Source organism: Trachypithecus francoisi, unplaced genomic scaffold (genome assembly GCF_009764315.1).
Source record: "Trachypithecus francoisi isolate TF-2019V2 unplaced genomic scaffold, Tfra_2.0 Lachesis_group11, whole genome shotgun sequence".
NCBI lineage: Eukaryota > Metazoa > Chordata > Mammalia > Primates > Cercopithecidae > Trachypithecus > Trachypithecus francoisi.
The window spans coordinates 9,907,367-9,924,756 of NW_022681456.1; the positions used below are offsets into that span (position 1 = coordinate 9,907,367).

At 44.3% G+C, this 17,390-nt stretch overlaps 1 protein-coding gene across 6 annotated transcripts in view; it reads left to right on the forward strand.

Annotated features, from left to right (window-relative positions):
* Positions 1-17,390, forward strand: part of SBNO1 (strawberry notch homolog 1) — an 84,418-nt gene that overhangs the window by 58,539 nt on the left and 8,489 nt on the right. For all 6 annotated transcript variants that reach the window (XM_033220191.1, XM_033220193.1, XM_033220194.1 and 3 more), the window contains 8 exons: positions 129-228; positions 2,563-2,637; positions 3,528-3,674; positions 3,799-3,893; positions 3,987-4,079; positions 8,868-9,005; positions 10,670-10,746; positions 15,712-15,905. In XM_033220191.1, coding sequence (XP_033076082.1) covers positions 129-228; positions 2,563-2,637; positions 3,528-3,674; positions 3,799-3,893; positions 3,987-4,079; positions 8,868-9,005; positions 10,670-10,746; positions 15,712-15,905 — 919 coding nt within the window. The remainder of the gene's footprint in view (positions 1-128; positions 229-2,562; positions 2,638-3,527; positions 3,675-3,798; positions 3,894-3,986; positions 4,080-8,867; positions 9,006-10,669; positions 10,747-15,711; positions 15,906-17,390) is intronic.

Sequence of the window (17,390 nt, forward strand, 5' to 3'; positions counted from 1 at the left end):
CCAAAGTGCTGGGATTACAGGCGTGAGCCACTGTGCCCAGCCAATAGTTTTTATAGTATTTAGGTGGTAATGTGATTGAAGAGTATCCAAATGCTGAAAGTGGTTAAAGGTTTTGAATTTTTTTGCAGTATGGAAGAAATGCTTTAGAAATTGTCATGAAATCCATTGTAAACTTGGATTCTCCTATGGTGTCACCACCTCCAGACTATCCTGGAGAATTTTTTAAAGGTAACTTCTAAAAATATTCATAACAACGACAATGATTATTGACAAAGATGTACTCGAACCTGTTGTAACGTTTGCTGTTATATTAGTTTTTTTCTTTGGACATAAATTGTATAAAACTTTGAAATTAATGGTTATTAGGACACATAAGTATCTTGTATTAAACAGATTTATTAAAGCAAATTTTATTCAAATGAAGGTGCTCTTACTGTTGATATAGTGAAAGCATGTTTGTCTAATAATAGATTTAACAGAGGAAAGTCATTTTAGTACATTAAGTAAAATCACTTTGCCAAATAGCCGTTTTTTTTTTTAAGACCGAGTCTCGCTCTGTCGCCAGGCTGGAGTGCAGTGGTGTGATCTCGGCTCACTGCAACCTCCAACTCCCTGGTTCAAGCCATTCTCCTGCCTCAACCTCCCGGTTAGCTAAGATTACAGGCACAAGCCACCATGCCCAGCTAATTTTTATATTTTTAGTAGAGACAGGGTTGCACCATATTGGCCAGGATGGTCTCGATCTCCTGACCTTGTGATCTCTCCGCCTCAGCCTCCCAAAGTGCTGGGATTACAGGCATGAGCTACCGTGCCCAGCCCCAAATAACTTTTAAAATTCAATTTAAAGTTGAAAAAGTACCTAGTAAGGAATCTTTGAGGATTGATTGGTAGGGGTGGGAGGTTTGGATGAAACAAAACTGGCCATGAATTCACAGTTGTTTAAACTGGGTGATGGATACATGTGGCTCATAGCATAGCCTTTTTTCGTTCATGTATTTGTAAATGTCTTTTTTTTTCCCTTTCTTTTTTTTTTTGATACGAGGTCTCGCACTGTCACCTGGGCTGGAATGCAATGGCATGATCTTGGCTCATACAGCCTCCACCACCAGGTTCAAAGGATTCTCCTGCCTGAATCTCCGAGTAGCTGGGATTACAGGTGCCTGCCACTATACCTGGCTAATTTTTGTATTTTCAATAGAGATGGGGTTTTGTCATGTTGACTAGGCTGGTCTTGAAATCCTGGCCTCATGTGATCCTCCCACCTCAGCCTCTCACAGTGCTGGGATTACAGACGTGAGCCAGCGCACCCAGAGGGAGTTAGCATTTTTCACTAGAAAGTCCTTTTAGTATATTAACACATACTGATATGTGTTCTTAACAGTTCCTATTGGCATACCAGTTAGGGGTGTCCATCAGTACTCTCGGCTTTCCACAAAAGCAGTTAAGTCTTAACCCTATATCTTCACTCCTTTTGACATCAGCAGCGTCGGAAACAACTCCCTGGGGTGGGGGCAGTGATTCATGCCTGTAATCCCAGCACTTCGGGAGGCTGAGGTGTGAGGATTGCTGGAGCCTAGGAGGTGGAGGCTGTAGTGAGCTGTGATGGCACCACTGCATTCCAGCCTGGGTGACAGAGACCCTGTCTCAGGGAAAAAAAAACTCCTTGATTTATTTCTAACTTCTTAAAATTACAGGTTATGGCTAGGCGCAGTGGCTCACCTGTAATCTCAGCACTTTGGGAGGCCAAGACAGGTGGATCATTTAAACTCAGGAGATCAAGACAAGCCTGAGCAACATGGAGAAACCCCCTCTCTAAAAAAATTACAAAAAAATTAGCCAGGCACAGTGGTGCACGCTTGTAGTCCCAGCTACTCAGGAAGCTGAGGTGAGAGGATCCCTTGAGCCTGGGACGTAGAGGTTGCAGTAAGCCAAGACGATGCCATTGCACTCCAGCCTGGGCGACATAGTGAGACTCTGTCTCAAAAAATACATAGATGGATGGATGGATAGATAGATAGATAACTTGTTAATTATAAGTAATGACAATAATGTTGCAGCCTGGTACAGTGGCTCACACCTGTAATCTCAGCACTTTGGGAGGCCGAGCTGGGTGGATCTCCAGGTTAGGAGTTTGAGACCAGCCTGGCCAACATGGCGAAACCCTGTCTCTACTAAAAATACAAAAATTAGCCTGTAGTCCCAGCTACTCGGGAGGCTGAGGCAGGAGAATTGCTTGAAACCATGAGGCAGAGGTTGCAGTGAGCTGAGATCACATCCTGTGCTCCAGCCTGTGTGACAGAGTGAGACTCAAAGAAAAGAATTTTAACATGTATAATGAAGAGAGAATGTGGTCCCCTTAACCCTCCTTCCATTCTCACCTTCTTAGGTCACAGATGACAGTGTGAACAGGGGCAGTTCTCTCTACATTTGCTCCATGTTTATATAAGTATCAAGGTTTTTTTAAAATGGCATGGTGTTACTTGCAACATACTTTTCTCACTTAGGGGTACATTGTAGACATCCCTTGTAATTTATGAGTCAGAGTTGATCCTGTTCTTACAGATGTTCGACAAGGACTGATAGGAGTTGGCCTGATAAATGTAGAAGATCGCTCGGGAATTCTTACTCTCGATAAAGGTAACTTTCTGTAGGCACGTAACTGTTGCTATAGTATTAAAGTCCATTATGATGTATGCTTTTGAGCCAAAGGGGAAGCTTCATGTTCTGAAAACATTCTGGGTGGTTTTGGCTGCTGTGGGGCTTGAACACGCAAGGCAGAGGTTGCAGTGAGCCAAGATTGCACCACTGCACTACAGCCTGGGCAACAGTAGAGCGAGACTCTGTCTAAAGAAAAAAAAATGGTTGGGCATGATGGCTCATGCCTGTAATACCATTACTTTGGGAGGCCAAGACAGGCAGATCACAAGGTCAGGAGTCCAGGACTATCCTGACCAAGATGGTGGAAATCCATCTCTACTAAAAATACAAAAATTAGCCAGGTGTGGTGGCGGACATCTGTAATCCCAGCTACTTGGGAGGCTGAGGCAGGAGAACTTGAATCTGGAGTAGGGAGGTTGCAGTGAGCCAAGATTGCGCTATTGCACTCCAGCCTGGGCAACAGCAGAGCAAGACTCTCTCTCAAAAAACCAAACAAAACAAAAAATTACTGAAGTCACGAGTGGAGCCTAGACATTTGTAGTTTGCCAAAGCTCCCAGACATTCTAATTGTGCCGCTACAGTTGAGAAGTCAGTGTTGGAGAGTTTCCTATGTACTGAATTGTGTTCATGCTTTCCATAAGTGAGGCTGAAGATGCAAACATTCAATTTGACAAACCTCTTTTGAGCATATCCTGCAGTGGTGCTAATTCCTAGAGAGAGAAATGGGCAGATTACAGCCTTGTGAGGACAGTGTAAGAGTTAAGAAGGAAGACTTTTAGAAGAGAAAGTGGGACTCAAACTAAGCCTAGATGAATAAAAAATGTTTAATTATTTGAATGCATGAAAACATTCATCTTTTGTCTTTACAGATTATAACAACATAGGAAAATTCTTAAATAGAATTTTAGGCATGGAGGTACACCAGCAGAATGCATTATTTCAGTATTTTGCGGACACACTTACTGCAGTTGTTCAAAATGCCAAAAAAAATGGAAGATATGATATGGGAATCTTAGGTAAGTAGGGAAAATATCCCTCCTAACGTCCCCAGGGAAAATGTGGAGTAGAGAAATTCTTTAAATGTGTGTACCTGATAAAAATGTTCTTTTTACATTTATATGTTTCTTTCTCTTGTTCAAGATCTTGGTTCTGGAGATGAAAAGGTGAGGAAAAGTGATGTTAAAAAGTTTCTGACTCCAGGGTATTCAACCTCTGGCCACGTAGAATTATACACAGTAAGTTTAGAAAATGTTGTGCATGTGGAATTATCGTCTTCCCATGAGATGCATTTACAGAAATGAGTTTAAATTTTGTTGTTTCTCTTACAGATTAGTGTAGAGAGGGGAATGTCATGGGAGGAAGCTACCAAGATTTGGGCTGAGCTGACAGGACCAGACGATGGCTTTTACTTGTCATTGCAAGTACGACTTTTTCTTTAAATGCTATTCAGATATATAATACTTTTTAATGGCCAACATTGTAATTGTCTCTTCACTTTGTACCTGTTTCCCAGTTGTGTTTAGCCTTCTCTGTTTTGGTAATTTATGATTGTAATTGTGGATTTGTCCATTTGTATTACGTTTTTACTTAATGTATTTTAAAGGATGTTATTAGATGCGAGTTTAGAATTGTTACATTTTCTTTTTTTCTTTTTCTTTTTTTTTTTGAGGCAGAGTTTCGCTCTTTGTTGCCCAGGCTGGAGTGCAATGGTGCTATCTCGGCTCACCGCATCCTCTGCCTCCCGAGTAGCTGAAATCAGAGGCATGTGCCACTAGGCCTGGCTGATTTTGTATTTTTAGTAGAGACAGGGTTTCTTCATGTTGGTCAAGCTGGTCTCGAACTCCCGACCTCAGGTGATCTGCCTGCCTCAGCCTTCCAAAGTGCTGGGATTACAGGTGTGAGACACATCACCCTGCCAAATTTTTGTATTTCTAGTAGAGGCGAAGTTTCACCATGTTGGCCAGGCTGGTCTTGATCTCCTGACCTCAGATCATCTGCCTGTCTTGGCCTCCCAAAGTGCTGGAATTACAGGTGTGAGCCACCACGCCCGGCTGAATTGTTAACATTTTCTTTATTGTTTTTATTTTTTTTGTTTATTTTATTTTATTTTTTTTAAGAAAAGACGGAGTCTCTCTCTGTCGCCCAGGCTGGAGTCCAATGGTGCAGTCTCAGCTCACTGCTAGCTTCGCCTCCCAGGTTCATGCCATTCTCCTGCCTCAGCCTCCCGAGTAGCTGGGACTATAGGTGCCTGCCACCACACCCGGCTAATTATTTTTTGCATTTTTAGTAGAGATGGGGTTTCACCGTGTTAGCCAAGATGGTCTCAATCTCCTTACCTCGTGATTTGCCCACCTCAGCCTCCCAAAGTGCTGGGATTACAGGCGTGAGCCACCGCACCCGGCCAACACTTTCTTAAATCAAGCATTTTTCATAAGACAGAGACTTGCTTTAGTCTTAATAATGCTTTATATCTTGAAGACTCGTTTTTCAGTTAGTAAAACAGCTGCATTATTTCAGTTATGATTTGTTTCTGTGGACAGAACTAAGGGGTGTGTGTGTGCACACATAACTATACATATATGTATAGATACTTAACAGTATCTTGAGATTCATATTGACTTACTTTAGACAACATAATTTTTATTTCACCAGTTCTCTTAAGATATTTGGGGTTGTTTTGTTTTGTTTTTTGTGACAGTTTCAGTCTGTCACCCAGGCTGGAGTGCAGTGGCGCGATCTTGGCTCACTGCAACCTCCGCCTCCCACGTTCAAGCGATTCTTCTGTCACAGCCTCCTGAGTAGCTGAGACTACAGGCGTGTGCCACCACGCCCAGCTAAGTTTTTTAGTTTTAGTGGAGACGAGGTTTCACTATGTTAGCCAGGATGGCCTCGATCTCCTGACCTTATGATCCCCCCGCCTCCGCCTCCCAAAGTGCTGGGATTACAGGCGTGAGCCACCGCACCTGGCCCCTTCATTCCTTCTTAAAACTTACTTCAGTTTAGAAGCGCCAGGCTAGATTTATTCCACAGGCCTAAGCTGTTGATCCTTGATCTAGAGAAAAGCTCTCAAAGGTTCTGGCTCCTAGTTGAGTTGGGGTTTTCTGGTTTGGTTTTGTTTTTTGTAATGGGATGTTGCTCGCACTGTCACCCAGGCTGATATGCAGTGGCATGCGTGATCACGGCTTACTGTAGCTTCAACTTCCTGGGCTCAGACAGTCCTCGCACCTCATCTTCCTGAGTAGCTGGGACCACAGGTACACTCCACCACACTTGGCTAGTTTTTTTTTTTTTTTTTTTAATGCGGTTGATATCTCACGGTGTTGTCCAGGCTGGTCTCAAACTCATAGGCTTAAATGCTCCCACCTCGGCCTCCCAAAGTGCTGGATTACAGTTGTGAGCTACTGTGCCTTGGTGGTTTTGGGGTTTTTGAAATACTGATTGAACTGTAGGTTGATTTGCATGTCATGATAAGAAACGATACAGATAAACATCTTGCATACTTTTATCAGTTCCCCCAGTGGTAATATTTTTCAAAACTGTAGTGTGATATCACAACCAAGATGTTGACATTGGTAGAATTCACGTATTTTACTCGGCTTTCCCCCATAGGTGCCATTTTGATTGGTCCACATAGGGTGTTGGTTATTGTTTTCAGGACAGTCTCAAACTCCTCCTGGGCTTGATCCATCCTCTCAACCTTGACCACCTGAATGTCTGGGATTACAGGCATGCACCGCTGCACCTGGCTCTTGGTTATTAGTTTTAATTTGAAAGTATTGCCAGAATATCGCTGTTGGTAGATTGTGATGAAAGTCCTGATCCCCAGTTTCCCTTAGGTTGAAGGATGTGGTAATACTGGTCCTTCATTCTCTGCGTGGCAACAGAGGAGTGGTGGCCCTAGAGACCTCATTCCTGGTCTTCGTTTGCCTTTGAACCTTCACAGCATTAGGCCACCATACTTTTCAGTGTGTGTAACCTGTGCTGCCATTAGGAAGTCAGTGTCAGAATTGCTTTCCACTGTTCTGTGATGATGTATAATTAACCTGACACTGTCAAGACAGAGCCTATTCTTAAGTGTCTAAACACTATCCTGTAAGTATAGGTTTGGATGTTTCCTGTCAGCTGATAAATAATTTTAAATATAATCTTCACCTTAACCATTGTTTTATGACTTTACAGTAATTATATAAACAATGTTTCAATTCGTTGGAAAAAGTAAGAGACCAAGGGTCTTTAATATTCATGAAGAAGAAAGTAAAAGATTATGTTTTTTATTATAAGAATTAATATAGGCCGGGCACGGTGGCTCAAGCCTATAATCCCAGCACTTTGGGAGGCCGAGACGGGCGGATCACGAGGTCAGGAGATCGAGACCATCCTGGCTAATACGGTGAAACCCCGTCTCTACTAAAAAATACAAAAAACTAGCCGGGCGACGAGGCGGGCGCCTGTAGTCCCAGCTACTCGGGAGGCTGAGACAGGAGAATGGCGTGAACCCGGGAGGCGGAGCTTGCAGTGAGCTGAGATCCGGCCACTGCACTCCAGCCTGGGCGGCAGAGCAAGAATCCGTCTCAAAAAAAAAAAAAAAAAAAAGAATTAATATAAAAAGTTAATAGTCCCGCAAACAATGATTTATTGTGTAGAGGGCTGGGAAAATGGTTTTACTTTGAAACTTTTTCCTTCCGTGTTGCTCCAGAAATGATTGTTTAGAAGCTGTTCAGTCTTCATTATGGAAGAAATGAATTTTCCAGTTGTTTTTCCTTGAGTTAAATGGAGTTTTAAGAGTAACTCCTTTCTCTTAAAGTTTCTCTCATAAAATCCAACTTTAAAAAGTTAAAAGTCGGCCGGGTGCGGTGGCTCAAGCCTGTAATCCCAGCACTTTGGGAGGCTGAGATGGGCGGATCACGAGGTCAGGAGTTCGAGGCCATCCTGGCTAACACGGTGAAACCCCGTCTCTACTAAAAAATAAAAAAAAGCCGGGCGAGGTGGCGGGTGCCTGTAGTCCCAGCTACTCGGGAGGCTGAGGCAGGAGAATGGCATAAACCCGGGAGGCGGAGCTTGCAGTGAGCTGAGATTCGGCCACTGCACTCCAGCCCGGGTGACAGAGCGAGACTCCATCTCAAAAAAAAAAAAAAAAAGTTAAAAGTAGGCTAAGCATGGTGGCTCACACCTATAATCTTAACACTTTGGGAGACTGAGGCAGGCAGATCACCTGAGGTCGGGAGTTCGAGACCAGCCTGGCCAACATGGAGAAACCTTGTCTCTACTGAAAATACAAAATTAGCTGGGCATGGTGGTGGGTACCTGTAGTCCCAGCTACTTGGGAGGCTGAGGCAGGAGAATCGCCTTGAACCTGGGAGATGGAGCTTGCAGTGAGCCAAGATCGTGCCACTATACTCCAGACTGGTGACAGGCGAGACTCTGTCTCAAAAAAAAATAAATAAAAAAGTTAAAAATACATACCTGGATTCCAACATTTCTCTAATGCTTCCCTTTCTTCCATTTTTATCTCCATATATGTGGACATTTTGTTCAACATTTTTGCTTTCTGCTGCCATAGCTTTGCTGTTTACAGAACACTTTATCAGGTGATCTCTCACTTTGCCCTTCAAAACCCTGTGACATCAGGAAAGGCAGTACTGGCAGAGTAGACAAGCGCAGAGCACTGGGGCTATCCAAGGCCTTAGCTTAGAGAAACTTGAATTCTATTGTTAACCTGAAAGGAGAGTAACATTTCTTTTTCCATTTTACTGAGAAATGTTTAAAAACATACAGCACAGCTAAAAGAACTTTCTCTGAAGACCCCTAATGCCTACTACCTGGATTCTGCTGTTAACATTTTATTACACTTGGTTTTTCTTATCTCTCTGAGGCTGCTTGACTGGGATTCTAGGTACAGGAAATAAAAGAAGCAAAATGATCTGTATTGGACATTTGTGCATTAAAGCTAATTCCACATAGTTTTCTGAAGATAACTTTGGTCTTTAACCTTCGTTTTAGCCAGAATTAAGATCCAATAACTGCGCTTTGGGTGTGGCCATGTTACAGTCTTTTAAACAAGCAGTTTTGGTGTTTTTTGAAGTTACGTATCTATGTACTTACTTAGTGTTACAGTCTCAAATGATTATATTTGCTGACATGATGATACAAAAACATGTCTTAAAGTATGTGTTGTAAAATCTTTATATTTTGTCATTTTCTTTAAACAGATAAGGAACAACAAGAAAACTGCCATCTTAGTTAAAGAAGTGAATCCTAAAAAGAAACTTTTCTTAGTTTATCGACCAAATACTGGGAAACAGCTCAAATTAGAAATTTATGCTGATCTAAAAAAGAAATATAAGAAGGTATTTTCTCATTTGTACTTTATATTATATAAGAACACTTATTTTGGGTGAGGCGCAGTGGCTCACACCTGTAATCCCAGCACTTTGGGAGGCCGAGGCAGGCGGATCATCTAAGGTTGGGAGTTTGAGACCAGCCTGACCAACATGGAGAAACCCCGTCTCTCCTGAAAATGCAACATATTAGCCTGGGATGGTGATGCATACCTGTAATCGCAGCTACTCAGGAGGCCGAAATAGGAGAATCGCTTGAACCCAGGAGGCGGAGGTTGCAGTGAGCCAAGGTGGAACCATTGCACTCCAGCCTGAGCAACAAGAGTGAAACTTCATCTCAAAAAGAAAAAGAATACTTATTTTGGCTGGGCGTGGTGGCTCATGCCTGTAATCCTAGCACTTTGGGAGGCCGAGGCAGTTGGATCACTGGAGGTCAGGATTTCGAGACCAGCCTGGCCAACATGGTGAAACCTCGTCTCTACTAAAGATACAAAAGATAGTCAGGTGTGGTGGCGCACGCCTGTAGTCCCAGCTACTCAGGAGGCTGAGGCAGGAGAATCACTTAAACCTGGGACATGGAGGCTGCAGTAAGCCGAGATTGCCCCACTGCACTCCAGCCAGGGTGACAGAGCAAGACTCTGTCTCAAAAAACAAAAAACACACTTATTTTATAATATATTGAAATTGTTTAAGATAGCTTTTCTAGGTATGACGTTATATTTTCCTTTTTTTTTTTTATTAATGAGGTCTCACTATGTTGCAAAGGCTGGACTGGTCTGGAACTCATGGGCTCAAGCAATTCTTCCACCTCTGCCCCCCAAAGTTCTAGAATTAACAGGTGTCAGCCACCGCACCCAGCCTGGTTTAAGGAAAGTGTCAGCTTTTGGAATGCTGATATCACAGTCTTCATGCTACCAGCCTCAAGAAACTTCTAAGGTGCCTCCTCCTGTTGCCCAGGCGGAGTGTAGTAGCGCGATCTCGGCTCACTGTAACCTTCGCCTCACGGGTTCAAGTGATTCTCGTGCCTCAGCTTCCCAAGTAGCTGGGATTACAGGCATGTGCCACACACCTGGCTCATTTTTTTTTGTATGTTTAGTAGAGACAGAGTTTTGCCATGTTAGCCAGTCTGGTCTTGAACTCCTGGCCTTAAGTGATCACCCGCCTCAGTCTCCCAGAGTGCTGGGATTATAGGCATGAACCACCGTGCCCAGCCTAAAATGATTATTTGAAATAGCTTACCTCTTCAGTAAAGGAAGCTTCCAGTGCTAATCACAAAAGTTAGAATGATTAAAGCCCTTCTCACTACCTCTTAGTTTTATTGTGAGGATGCCTCTATGTTTATATTTTGCAATGATTTATAGAAAACAGTAAGCGGCTATTTTTCCTAGCATTTACTATTAGGTTTTATTTTATTAATATTACCTTATATTATTATTTGTAGCCATTCTGATTTGAAAACAAAGTTAAGTAGTTATTTGAAAAATATATTGTATAAGAGGAACCAGCATGACAGAACTTATCAAATGGCATTCAGATTCAGTTAATGGCAACGGTAAGGCTTTTTGTGTAGAGATTATTTTAAATTGGTTGCCTCTTAGAATTATAGACGAGACTAGGTAACCAGTTTATTTAAAGCAATACTGTTTTCAGTGAAATTTTTCTCATTTTTACAGGTCGTCTCAGATGATGCCCTGATGCACTGGTTAGATCAGTATAATTCATCTGCAGATACTTGTACTCATGCTTATTGGTTAGTATTTTCATATTTGCTACCATATTTTCCAAATTTTAATTGAGATTTAAATACACCTTCACTCTTTACCAGTATGTCCTCATGAATTAACTAACAGATTAAGTATTGTCAGGCGTGGTGTGTTCCATCAGGGATATTCACTGGACGGTTGTAGTTTATGTACTGTTTATGAAACTGTTTAGTTTATGTACCTCCTTACTCTTCACTGATGCTTTCTTATTTCCAGCCAACTGTTGTCTGGCGGCGTGACTTTAACAGTCATCCTTCATGTTAGAACTTGCTTTTTCATGGCCGGGCGTGGTGGCTCACGCCTGTAATCGCAGCACTTTGGGAGGCTGAGGTGGGCGGATCACCTGAGGTCAGGAGTTCAAGACCGTCCTGGCCAACATGGTGAAACCCCATCTTTACTAAAAATACAAAACAATTAGCCAGTGTGGTGGCAGGCGCCTGTAATCCAAGCTACTTGGGAGGCTGAGGCAGGAGAATTGCTTGAACCCAGAAGGTGGAAGTTGGCAGTGAGTCGAAATTGCGCCCTTGCCTCCAGCCTGGGTGACAGAGCGAGACTCCATTTTAAAAAGAAAAAAAAAAAATCAGGCCTGGCGCGGTGACTCATGCCTGTAATCCCAGCGTTTTCGGAGGCTGAGGCAGACGGATCACCTAAGGTTGGGAGTTCGGGACCAGCCTGACCAACATGGAGAAACCCCGTCTCTACTTTAATCCGAGCTACTCAGGAGGCCGAGGCAGGAGAATTGCTTGAACCCAGGAGGCGGGGGTTGCGGTGAACTGAGATTGCGCCATTGCACTATAGCCTGGGCAACAAGAGCAAAACTGTGTCTCAAAAAAAAAACAAAACACTTTTTCGCCCTCCTCCTGTCACTCTCCGTGTTTTTTTGTTGGTTGGTTATTTCAAAGGACAGTCTCACTATTATCATCTAGGCTGGAGAACAGTGCAGCTCACTGCAGCCTCAAACCCCTCCCATCTCGGCCTCCTGAGTAGCTGGGCTCTTTTCTTTCTTCCTTTCTTTTTTAAAAAAGCTTTACTGGTGTCCCAGATCTAGGGAATGTCTAAGAAACCAGGGAGATGCCCAAAGTTAACAGCACAGCACACGCAAACTTTTGTTGTTGAGTCTTGGAGCGCTTGCTGTGCCCCCTCACCCCTTAACTTGCAGTGTTCACTTTGTGACCTCGTATATTCTCATATCTGCAAATCATAGTTTTCTCCCTCATTAAGTAGTTAATGCTCTTGCGGTATCTGACCCACTTCATGAAAAGGAATATAAGGTGTAAATGAATTTTAGCTTGAGGGGTTTTTTTTGTTTGTTTTTTGATGGTTTGGGCTCCTTCTGTAGGTGCATAAGTTGGCTTTGATGTGAGTAGTGCTTTTGGTTTTCATTATGAGAGTAAATTAGTGCCACTGAAAATTAGAGAAAGTCTGTAAGATAAAATGTTTTAAAAGGTAGGCCGGCTAGGTGCCATTGGCTTGCCGGGAGTACCGTCACCTTGAGAGGTCAAGATAGATCACATGAGGCCAGGAGTTTAAGACCAGCCCGGCCAACATGGTGAAACCACGTATCTACTAAAAATACAAAAATTAGCAGGGCATGGTAGCAGACGCCTGTAATCCCAGCTGCTTGGGAGGCTGAGGCACGAGGATCGCTTGATCCTGGGAGGCAGAAGTTGCAGTGAACTGAGATCGTGGCACTGCACCCCTGCCTGGGTGACAGCGAGACTCGATCTCAAAAAAAAAAAAAAAAGTTTTAAAAGTTAACCTACAAACTTTTTTGTTTTTTTTTTTTTTTTGGAGATGGGGTCCTTGCTCTGTCTCCCAGGCTGGAGTGCAGTGGCACGATCTCGGCTCACTGCAACCTCTGCCTCCCAGGTTCAAGCAGTTCTCCTGCCTCAGCCTCCTGAGTAGCTGGGACTACAGGCACCCACCACCATGCCCAACTAATTTTTGTATTTTTAGTAGAGACAGGGTTTCTTTTTTTTTTTTTTTTTTTGAGACAGAGTCTCGCTCTGTCGCCCAGGCTAGAGTGCAGTGGCCGGATCTCAGCTCACTGCAAGCTCCGTCTCCCAGGTTTATGCCATTCTCCTGCCTCAGCCACCTGAGTAGCTGGGACTACAGGCGCCCGCCACCTCGCCTGGCTAGTTTTTTGTATTTTTTATTAGAGACGGGGTTTCACCATGTTAGCCAGGATGGTCTCGATCTCCCGACCTCGTGATCCACCTGTCTCGGCCTCCCAAAGTGCCAGGATTACAGGCTTGAGCCACCACGCCCGGCCAGAGACAGGGTTTCATTTCACCATGTTGGCCAAGCTGGTCTCGAGCTCTTGACTTTGTGATCTGCCCACCACGGCCTCCCAAAGTGCAGGGATTACAGGCATTAGCCACCGTGCCTTGCCCCTAACATTTTCTAAAACATTTCCTCTGGGGACAGTGCAGTGGCTCCTAGCAGTTTGGGAGATCACGATGAGAGGATTGCTTGAGGCCAGGAGTTTGAGACCAACCTCCTCAACACAGCGAGACTCCATCTCTACAAAAAAATTAACTTAAAAAACAACAAACGGCCGGGCACGGTGGCTCAAGCCTGTAATCCCAGCACTTTGGGAGGCCGAGACGGGCGGATCACGAGGTCAGGAGATCGAGACCATCCTGGCTAACACAGTGAAACCCCGTCTCCACTAAAAATACAAAAACTAGCCGGGCGAGGTGGCGGGTGCCTGTAGTCCCAGCTACTCGGGAGGCTGAGGCAGGAGAATGGCGTAAACCCGGGAGGTGGAGCTTGCAGTGAGCTGAGATCTGGCCACTGCACTCCAGTCCGGGCGATAGAGCGAGACTCCGCCTCAAAATAAAATAAAATAAAATAAAATAAATAAAAATAAAAAAATAAAAAACAACAAACATTTGCTTTGAGTTACAGTAAGAAAAGTGTCCTATACGTGTACGTTTAACACTGTGTATTAGATTCATCTTGAATTAGTACTAACCAGAAGGACATCTTTATTGATGAATTCTGAAAATAATTTTAACCATAAAACATTGGTGGTATTTCTCCCTTTTTCTCTTTTCTTCTTAAACTTACATGTAACCTCTCCCTCCCCTTGCACCCCTTTCCGTCCCCCCTCTAGATTGCTGAGTCCTTCCCACTAATGTGATTTAGAACCAGTATATCAGTAGTTTCATAATGTAGAAATAACTGGCAGGATCTTCCCCCCCGGCCCTTCTTTTGTTTTCATAGGTGTTGCTTGTTTTTTCATGGCAGGATGTCTCAAGATCTTTTTTTCTTTTTTAAACAGAGGACTTGAGTGCAATGGCACCATCTTGGCTCACTGCAACCTCCACCTCCCAGGTTCAAGCGATTCTCATGCCTCCACCACCTGAGTAGCTGGGATTACTGGCATGTGCCACCACACCCGGCTTTTTTTTTATTTTTATTTTTATTTTTTTTTTTGAGACAGAGTCTCCTCTGTTGCCCAGGCTGGAGTGCAGTGGCACTATCTCGGCTCACTGCAAGCTCTGCCTTCCAGGTTCACGCCATTCTCCTGCCTCAGCCTCCCGAGTAGCTGGGACTACAGGTGCCTGCCACCAAGCCTGGCTAATGTTTTGGTGTTCTTAGTAGAGACCAGGTTTCACCATGTTAGCCAGGATGGTTTTGATCTCCTGACCTCGTGATCTGCCCACCTTGTCCTCCCAAAGTGCTGGGATTATAGGCATGAGCCATCGTGCCCAGCCCACACCTGGCTACTTTTTGTATTTTCAGTAGAAATGTGGTTTCTCCATGTTGGCCAGGCTGTTCTCAAACTCCTGGCCTCAAGCTGTCCGCAGGCCTCAGCTTCCCCAAGTGCTGGGGTTACTGGCATGAGCCACCATGCCTCATTATTTTAAACTTTTTGTAGAGATAGAGCCTGGCCATGTTGCACAGGCTGGTCTCAAACTCCTGAAGTCAAACAATACTCCCCCCTCAACCTCCCAAAGAGCTATGACTACAGGCATGAGCCACCATGCCCGGCTAGGCTAGCAAGATCATTTTATAAACTATCAATACTACAGTAAAATAATGGATGTTAAAATAACTAAAATGCTTCAACAGATAGCAAACACATTAAATTCAACCCTTTTGGCCGGGCGCGGTGGCTCAAGCCTGTAATCCCAGCACTTTGGGAGGCCGAGACGGGCGGATCACGAGGTCAGGAGATCGAGACCATCCTGGCTAATATGGTGAAACCCCGTCTCTACTAAAAATACAAAAACTAGCCGGGCGAGGTGGCGGGCGCCTGTAGTCCCAGCTACTTGGGAGGCTGAGGCAGGAGAATGGCGGAAACCCAGGAGGCGGAGCTTGCAGTGAGCTGAGATCTGGCCACTGCACTCCAGTCCGGGCGACAGAGCGAGACTCCGCCTCAAAAAAAAAAAAAAAAAAAAAAAAAAAAAAAAAAAAAAAATTCAACCCTTTTTATAGGGAGGCAGGCCCCTGAAAAAATTGTGGTTTTAAAAATCAGCGCTGATACCTTAAATTGGAAATGGTAACCCAGTAGGCCAACAGACTTATAATAATAAAGGCAAATACTGCTAAAACATTGTTTATTTGAAACTTGCGGCCAGGAGCGGTGGCTCACGCCTGTAATCCCAACCCTTTGGGAAGCCAAGGGCGGATCACCAGAGGTCAAGAGTTTGAGATCAGCCTGCCCAACATGGCAAAACCCCGTCTCTACTAAAAATACAAGAAAAAAAGAAATTCCCAACTACTCGGGAGGCTGAGGCAGGAGAATCTCTTGAACCTGGGAGGCGGAGGTTGCAATGAACCAAGATCGTGCCACTGCACTCCAGTGTAGGCAACAAGAGTGAAACTCCATCTCAAAAAAAAAAAGAAAAGAAATTTGAGTTGACCTTGTAAACCTTTCAGAAACATGTGTCTGTGTGCATATAGACACTCACATATATGTATTTCTTTCCCATTTTTCTTAGGCGCGGCAATTGCAAAAAAGCAAGCTTGGGGTTAGTTTGTGAAATAGGTCTTCGTTGCCGTACATATTATGTGTTATGTGGTTCAGTGCTGAGTGTCTGGACAAAAGTTGAGGGTGTTCTAGCATCTGTCAGTGGCACAAACGTGAAGATGCAGATTGTGCGGCTAAGAACGGAAGATGGGCAACGGATTGTAGGTGAGTCTAATTTTTGTTTTGGTTTGAGTTGCAGGAAAAAATCAGATCTGACTTTTTTCTCATTGCTAATATCTTAGCTCTGTTCTACATGCATCTAACATCTCCTCCAGTAGTGGGTATGGGACCCGTTTTATATTTCTTACAAGGTTGAACAGAAGTTAAGCCTTCAAACAGACATTGTTGGTTCTGGTTGAAGTTATGATATGGTCATCTCTTTGATGCTGCTCTCAGCTGCTCTTGCTCTCTCCTTCTCTACTCTTGGTGGCTGTGCAGGCTCCCTGGTGTGAAGACAGTTCAGTCTCTTGCCCAGGAGTTCTCCATTGAGCTAGCTTAAGACTCTGGAACTCAAAAGCCACTGTGCACGGAGGATGGCTTGGTGTCCTGCAGGGAGCAAGGGCAGACTAGGCCAGCTGTTCCCACCGTGTGCTCAACTACAGGTATCCAGGAAGCAGACCAGCAATTGAACTCTGTTTGTTTATCTTGGTTTCACTTACAGCAGCTTTCCTCTACCACGAGTTGCATATCGGCAGTTCATGGGCCAAAATCAGTCCATGGATTTTTTTTTTTTTTTTGGACACTTGAGTGTTTTGGGATGTTGTAGGTTTTCATTTGAATTATTATTTTTTTTTTTTTTTGAGACTGAGTCTTACTGTGTTGCCCAGGCTGGAGTGCAGTGGCGTGTTCCTGGCTCACTGTATCCTCCACCTCCTGAGTAGCTGGGATTACAGGCATGCACCACCACACCCGGCTAATTTTTGTATTTTTTTTTAGTAGAGATGGGTTTTCACCATGTTGGGCAAGCTAGTCTCGAACTCCTGACCTCAAGTGATCTGCCCACCTTGGCTTCCCAAAGTGCTGGGATTATAGGTGTGAGCCACTGCGCCTGGCCTCATTTGAATTAATTGCCAACGTTTAAAAAAGAGGTTTGATTTTAAAGTCTAGATTTCCGGTTCCAAAAGCAGCCCATCAGCTGGACATGGTGGTTCATACTTGTAATCCCAGCACTTTGGGAGCCTGAGGCAGGAGGATTGCTTTAGCCCAGGAGTTTGAGACCAGCCTAGGCAGCACAGTGAGACCTTGTCTCTATTAAAAAAAAAATTAGGGCCGGGCGCGGTGGCTCAAGCCTGTAATTCCAGCATTTTGGGAGGCCGAGACGGGCGGATCACAAGGTTAGGAGATCGAGACCATCCTGGCTAACATGGTGAAACCCCGTCTCTACTAAAAAAATACAAAAAACTAGCCGGGCAAGGTGGTGGGCGCCTGTAGTCCCAGCTACTCAGGAGGCTGAGGCAGGAGAATGGCGTAAACCCGGGAGGCGGAGCTTGCAGTGAGCTGAGATCCGGCCACTACACTCCAGCCCCGGCGACAGAGCAAGACTCCGTCTCAAAAAAAAAAAAAAAAAAAAAATTAGAACTGGGCAAGGTGGTTTATGCCGATAATCCCAGCACTTCAGGAGGCCGAGGCGGGTGGATCACGAAGTCAAAG